General features: G+C 33.0%; 1 protein-coding gene across 1 annotated transcript; it reads right to left on the reverse strand.

Annotated features, from left to right (window-relative positions):
- Positions 1–1,184: 1,184 nt before the first annotated feature.
- Positions 1,185–6,835, reverse strand: LOC126672997 (extensin-2-like). The gene is made up of 4 exons (XM_056105106.1): positions 5,849–6,835; positions 5,677–5,735; positions 1,532–3,101; positions 1,185–1,436 (listed from the first exon to the last, which is right to left on the reverse strand). The coding sequence occupies exons 1-3, from the start codon at positions 6,768–6,770 to the stop codon at positions 1,557–1,559; spliced, it is 2,526 nt and encodes an 841-aa protein (XP_055961081.1). The 5' UTR covers positions 6,771–6,835; the 3' UTR covers positions 1,185–1,436; positions 1,532–1,556.
- Between the last annotated feature and the right edge of the window lie 426 nt (positions 6,836–7,261).

A 7,261-nucleotide genomic window follows, 5' to 3' on the forward strand; every position in this document is an offset into this window, starting at 1 on the left:
AGGGACATGTGCGTGGTTTTACTGGTGTATGGATGAGATTTAATTCAGATGAAAGGAGGAAGAAGATGAATCAAAAAGTTAAATGATAATTTTACCATTTTACTGAAATTAGATTAATTTGGAGAAATTTTTAGGTAGACTAAGTCCATGTGGCAAATATAAGATCAAATATAAGATCAAATGCAAAACCATCTCACTGTCCATGTAGATCATTTAATTTCCACGTGTCACATTTAACAGCAAAATAATTTTTTTTATTACGTTAGGGTCATTATTTGAAATCTGAAATACTTTAGGTGCCAACAAAATACTCGAACTATGCATGAAGGTCATTTTTACACCTTTTTCCTATTTAGTATTTTTTTTTAAAACAAATTGCTCTTTCGTAAAAAAAGGTTATGTGGTTTATATGATTTTTGCGGCATAACTTTTTTGTATTGTATGGGAAATTTCAATAAAACAAATAATTTAAATTTAAATTTCATGTTTGCTTTTGTTTTTATATATATATAAATAATTAATTCTGGAAATAAAACATACTCTATAAATATATTATCAGTTTTCTTTATTTTCAATTTTTTTTATATAATTATAAGGTTTTTAATTAAAAACTATAAGTTCAGTTTTTTAATCTTTGTACCATCTCACCCATTTGATTTCCCATCTTCCAGTTTAATCTATCTAATTTCTCATCTTTTAGTTTTAACTATGTGTCAAATTATTTGGTGGCGCTTGTGCGTCACTTTTTATTTCAAAAGCTGAAACCGTAAAATTTAAAGATTGGGATGTCTAAAAGGTTAATTAATTGAAAGACGGAAGGGCATATGGCTAGGCAAATGGTTAAACACATCCTAAATTTTTTGTACTATTAGCTATCATTCCACTTGGTCCTTAATAAATATTTTGTATTTAAGCAGTTCTTTAACTGATTATTTTGTATACTCGTGGTTCTTTTTCGCATGAAATTTTGCCGTTTTGGTTAGTATGAAACAATGACTGTTTTTATAATTTCGTCTACATAAAGACTACAAATATACAAAATAAATAAATAAGACTACTATTAAATGCGAAATATTTATTATGTATCAAGTTAAATAGAAACTAATAGTAAAAGAATTTTATGATAGATTTATTCTAGAGAATGTGTTTTGTCTAAAAATAATAAACAAACTGAGAAAATAAAATAAACTTAAATGCACAACTTTTTTAATTAATTGTGAAAGTAGAAAAGATAAATAGATGGATGAATGAATATCCATCAACAACAAAAAATCACTCATTCATAAAAATATAAAATACAACAACCTTCGAAATTTGAGGACTTATGAGTGACGTGCATCTTAAACGAGATGAAATTATATAATTATATATAAAAAAAGAATTTAAATTCGAGTATTTCTTGGAGTATTGTTTTTCCTCTTCAATGTAATTTAGACCTGCAAAGATAATGGATTTTTTAGTATATATAATACATAAGAAATATAGGAAAAAAATATATACTTCAACAATGAATGCACAAAACATCACTTACATGTAATTAGATAAAATTAATTTGCTTAATAAGCAACTGAAGGTGGAAGATGGGACTTGTAAACATAGGGAGGTGGTGGTGAAAGAGACGGTGGAGATGAGGACTTGTAGACGTAAGGTGGTGGTGGTGAAGAAGATGGTGGAGGTGGAGATTTGTATGCGTATGAAGGAGGAGGTGAATATGTTGGAGGTGGCGGAGACTTATAGACGTACGGTGGTGGCGGTGAAGGAGACGGTGGGGGTGGAGACTTGTATGCGTATGGAGGAGGAGGTGAATATATCGGAGGTGGCGGAGAGTTATAGATGTATGGTGGTGGCGGTGAAGGAGACGGTGGGGGTGGAGACTTGTATGCGTATGGAGGAGGAGGTGAATATGTCGGAGGTGGCGGAGAGTTATATACGTAGGGTGGTGGCGGTGAGGGAGACGGTGGGGGTGGAGACTTGTATGCGTATGGAGGAGGAGGTGAATATGCTGGAGGCGGCGGAGAGTTATATACGTAGGGTGGTGGCGGTGAGGGAGACGGAGGGGGCGGAGACTTGTATGCGTATGGAGGAGGAGGTGAATATGCTGGAGGTGGTGGAGAGTTATAAACGTAGGGTGGTGGCGCTGAGGGGGATGGTGGGGGCGGAGACTTGTATGCGTATGGAGGAGGAGCTGGTGAATATGCTGGAGGCGGTGGAGAGTTATAAACGTATGGTGGTGGCGGTGAGGGGGACGGTGGGGGTGGAGACTTGTATGCGTATGGAGGAGGAGGTGAATATACTGGAGGCGGCGGAGAGTTATAAACGTAGGGTGGCGGCGGTGAGGGGGACGGTGGGGGTGGAGACTTGTATGTATATGGAGGAGGGGGTGAATATGCTGGAGGTGGCGGAGAGTTATAAACGTAGGGTGGCGGCGGTGAGGGGGACGGTGGGGGTGGAGACTTGTATGTATATGGAGGAGGGGGTGAATAAGCTGGAGGTGGCGGAGAGTTATAAATGTACGGTGGCAGCGGTGAAGGAGATGGTGGGGGTGGAGACTTGTATGCATACGGAGGAGGTGAATAAGCCGGAGGTGGGGGAGAGTTATAGGCATATGGCGGTGGCGGTGAAGGAGACTGTGGGGGTGGAGACTTGTATGCATATGGAGGAGGAGATGAATATGATGGAGGTGGTGGAGATTGTGGTGGTGGAGTTTTGTATGCATATGAAGGATGAGGCCAAAGAGATGAAAGTGGTGGTGGTTTATTAACATAGTTTGGAATGGAAGGAGAATTATAGTAGTACGGTGGTGGTTTATGGTATGGAAGTGGGGTTTGATAGGGTTGTTTTGACTTATAAAGATGATCATCATCTTCATAAGCTTCTACATAAGTAGATATTAAGCTTAATACTAAGGCATACAAGAGTAGATGAGACCACATTTTTGATGACATTTTTGGAAAACTCTTAGTGTAGGAATTAGCTAAAACTATATTATGCAGAAGGAGAAGATTAAGGTATATATAGTTGTGTGTGTTCAAGTAATTAATATGTGACGATTCCAACAATAATTGGAGTAAACATAGTAATGCAAAGCACGTCTCAGACAACTCTCAACGTGGGTTCAACTTGAATCTCTATAAGATTGAGGTTTTGGAGAGAAAAAAGAAAATTAATGGAAGGTTCATCCCTCTTGGCAAATGTTGGATTAATTTTGTTCTGAATTATTCGATTAACAATGATGGACCTCATACACTATGTACACTGTAAAATGTCAACCAAATTACATAATTAAAGAGTAGTAAATATACAAATCTCCAACTAATTTGTATGATATTCGTCCTTTCTTCTTCCAAAATGGATGTCAAGGCTCAAAATATAAAGGAAAAACAATAATAATAAATTATCTAGATAATAGAAGACAAAACATATAAATTAGTATTATATATAAGTTATAACATATTACATTATATTATAATTTATATATAGGCTTAATCACTAAAACTATTTATTTATATTATGGTACAATTTTTTAAAAACGTCTATTTTAATCTAATTTTAATAAGAGTTAATTCCATTAAAAATCACGACCTCTACACGAATATTCATTTTAATCGCGATTTTTAAAAGTTGTTATATAAAATCATAACCTTTTATTTTTTTCCAAATCTATCATTCCAATATATTTTTGTTGACTAAATTTTTCATTAAACCATTAAAGAAAGACCCAAATTAAAAATAAACACCAAATATTATCATCTTTAAGTTAGAGTATGTAGGATTAGGAATTTTTAGTAAGAAAAAAATACACCGAATTTTTAGTAAGAAAAAAATACACCGAATTTTTAGTAAGAAAAAAATACACCGAATTTTACTTTGTTGATAGATTTGAAACAAAATGAAAAGTCGTGCCTTTAAATGCTAACTTTTAAAGGTCGTGATTAAAATGAAATTTTGTGTAAAGTTCATGATTTCTTATGAAATTAATCCTTTTAATAAATATATTTCAATTGCATATAACTAGACATATATATTAAACAAACAATTAATCGATAATAAATATATAAATGTTAAAATTATAAATAATAATAGTTATTTCATCAGATGATATTTAAATATATCATTTTATCAAGTACAGTTTTAAAAAATTAGTGATAGAAATTTTATTTTTTTAATTATATTTTAATAAAAATATGTTTATATGTATATATATTGATTTGATTTGATTATGTTGGTTTATAATTTTTAAAACCACAAACCAAACCAATAATTAATTTTGTTTCTATTTTTCAAACTAAAATCAAACTAACAATTTTTGGTTTGGTTTGGATGAATTGGTTTGACTTGTTTGATTTAAATTTTTTCTATACAACCCTAACTACAGCAATATAAATATCCTTGTTAATACTAAAAAAATAATTATTCCCGATGGATAAGTTACAACGTATTTTCCTTGTTTTTGTTTTGTTTATAAAAAAAAATTATTTGATTTTTATCTTTTAGCAAATTTTTTGTCATTCATCCCACTCCATGTAAATTTTTAAGTGCACTTTTTTTGTTTAAAAAATCAAACAATAAATACCTCTATTTATTTCTGTTGCTATGTTAATCTTTCTATCCCTTTTTAGTATTAGCCAGCTAAGTTAAAATTAAGTATAAACTAAAATTATATTTTTATAAGATCTAAGATGTTAATAAATTCAATTTATATTATTCTTACTTTTATTGATTTTTTTTCTAAAATAAAAAAATAGTAAAAATATTATTTTAAAAAATTGAAACATGAAATAAATATGTAGGTCATTTAGTCTCATAAAAAATTTATTTATACTTATATTAAAAAAAGTTGATGACTAAATTAAAATTAAATTCTATAAATTAAGTCATTTAACTTACTTGACAAACATAAAAAAATAAACGAAATGACTAAAACGAAAATAAAATAGATGATCATATTATTTGATTTTCAAATAATAAGCACGAAACTATAAATTATAGTAAATGTCAGAGCTATCAGAATAATTTTTTTTCTTTTTTCTCCAAAATAATTAGGGATGTGCATTATTCGGTCAAAACCTAATTAATCATTCTAATGAAATTGAATTGAACAAATCAAAATGCTTTTATTATATATATTAGTTAAAGGTTGTGAGTTCTACAACCACTTTTTATATTGTTTTATTACAAATAAAAAAATGCAAAGAGCCATACTTTGAATATTTGTCAGGGCGACAAAATTATCTTAATTATTTATAGTACATATTTATATGTACATTATTATTTATTTTTAGTATGGGAGATTACCATATAATTTTTTTGGATCTGCCATTGGATGCATAAATTTGCGTTTAGCCTATTATATCTTTTGGTTTTTCAGGAAGTTGAAGCTTTGAAAATGAGAGTATGACTCCATCAAAATTTTAGTTAGATAAGATAGTGTCCGTCAATTAATCAACACTAATTCATACGTATAAAGATAATAAAAAAACACTAAAATGACCATATCCATGCATAAATACAAATGTACGTATCCCTTTATTATGGAATGAAAATTGAAATAATACAATAATAATTAAAAAAAAAACATAAATAAAGCATCGAGATCGAATCATCAAGAATGTATCTATGAACATCTCGGCCATGCTACTTCTTCTGCACTGTGTATGTAATAGAATGAAAAAGAACCAATCTCCTAAGAAAAGAACTGCTTCTTGGAGATATTATTGTCTTCATAAATATATAATCTACAATGCAAAAAATAGCCATCATGACACTTATTATTAACATGTATAAGAGAAAACAAAAATTTCAAATAGTAGTAAATTAGTGTATATATATATGCTTACGTGAAATTTTTAGTAAGGTGGTGGTGGAGAATTGTAGTAGTAGGGAGGTGGAGGTGATGGGGATGGAGGTGGTGGTGACTTGTAGTAGTATGGTGGAGGTGGTGATGGTGATGGAGGTGGTGGTGATTTGTAGTAGTATGGGGGTGGAGGTGATGGTGATGGAGGTGGTGGTGATTTATAGTAGTATGGTGGAGGTGGTGATGGAGATGGAGGTGGTGGAGATTTATAGTAGTAAGGTGGAGGAGGTGAAGGAGATGGTGGTGGGGGAGACTTGTAGTAGTAAGGTGGAGGAGGCGATGGCGATGGTGGTGGGGGAGACTTGTAGTAGTATGGAGGTGGTGGTGATGGTGATGGAGGTGGTGGTGACTTGTAGTAGTAAGGTGGAGGAGGTGATGGAGATGGTGGTGGGGGGGACTTATAATAGTAAGGTGGAGGAGGTGAGGGTGATGGTGGTGGTGGTGACTTGTAGTAGTAAGGAGGAGGAGGTGATGGAGATGGTGGTGGTGGTGACTTGTAGTAGTAAGGAGGAGGAGGTGATGGAGATGGTGGTGGTGGTGACTTGTAGTAGTAAGGAGGAGGAGGTGATGGAGATGGTGGTGGTGGTGACTTGTAATAGTAAGGTGGGGGAGGTGATGGTGATGGAGGTGGTGGAGACTTATAGTAATATGGCGGAGGGGGTGATGGAGACGGAGGTGGAGGAGACTTATAGTAATACGGAGGAGGTGGTGATGGTGAAGGCGGAGGCGGTGGTGGTGATTTATAGTAGTAAGGATGCTTTGGCTTGTAATGTGGAGGAGGTGGTGGAGACTTGTATACGGACGGTGGCGGAGGTGGCGACGAAGGATGATATGGCTCATCCTCATGAGCAGCCACCATGTTGGCAGCAAAGCACACTGCCAAGGCTAAAACTATCCATGGCCAAGTATTGGCCATAATTTTGAAATTAGTTAATCTCCACAATCTTTAAGTTGCTATGTGTTTGAGAAAGAATGATGAAATTGAAACTAAAATCTTGCTCTTTATATAGTAATCATAAGGATCATTTTGGACAATTAACTTTCATTATCTTGCAATTTGGTAATTAAAAAAGGGATGTCGGGGACGGCTAGGAAGCAACTACTACTATTTTTTCATTTACCTGGAAACAGTCAATATGATCTACATCCAACTTTCATCCACATTAATTTACCATAAACTTATTTTATTTAATAAACTAACAAATGAATTTAGCTTATTCAATGATAAAAAAAAAAAAGTAACTTACTGATGCCGCCTAGTTAATTTCGAACATTTTGTTAGAAACAAATTTGACAGCATTATCATTTAGATCGATGTAATTTAATAACAAAGACATAAATCAAATTTATTAATTTTAATTTGGTGTCCATAAAATAATACTCCCTCCGTCCCATTTTGTTAGTATT

Source organism: Mercurialis annua, linkage group LG3 (assembly GCF_937616625.2).
Source record: "Mercurialis annua linkage group LG3, ddMerAnnu1.2, whole genome shotgun sequence".
NCBI classification, from domain to species: Eukaryota; Viridiplantae; Streptophyta; class Magnoliopsida; order Malpighiales; family Euphorbiaceae; genus Mercurialis; species Mercurialis annua.

Excerpts from the sequence above, each read along its gene's own strand:
- LOC126672997 (XM_056105106.1), bottom strand. The coding sequence starts at position 6,770 with ATGGCCAATACTTGGCCATGGATAGTTTTAGCCTTGGCAGTGTGCTTT. Across the intron at positions 5,736-5,848 it reads TTCTCCACCACCACCTTACT|ATTATATATTTATGAAGACA; the intron begins AAAAATTTCACG and ends TTTGCATTGTAG. Across the intron at positions 3,102-5,676 it reads GTTCTTTTCTTAGGAGATTG|TTGTCTGAGACGTGCTTTGC; the intron begins GTTCTTTTTCAT and ends CCACGTTGAGAG.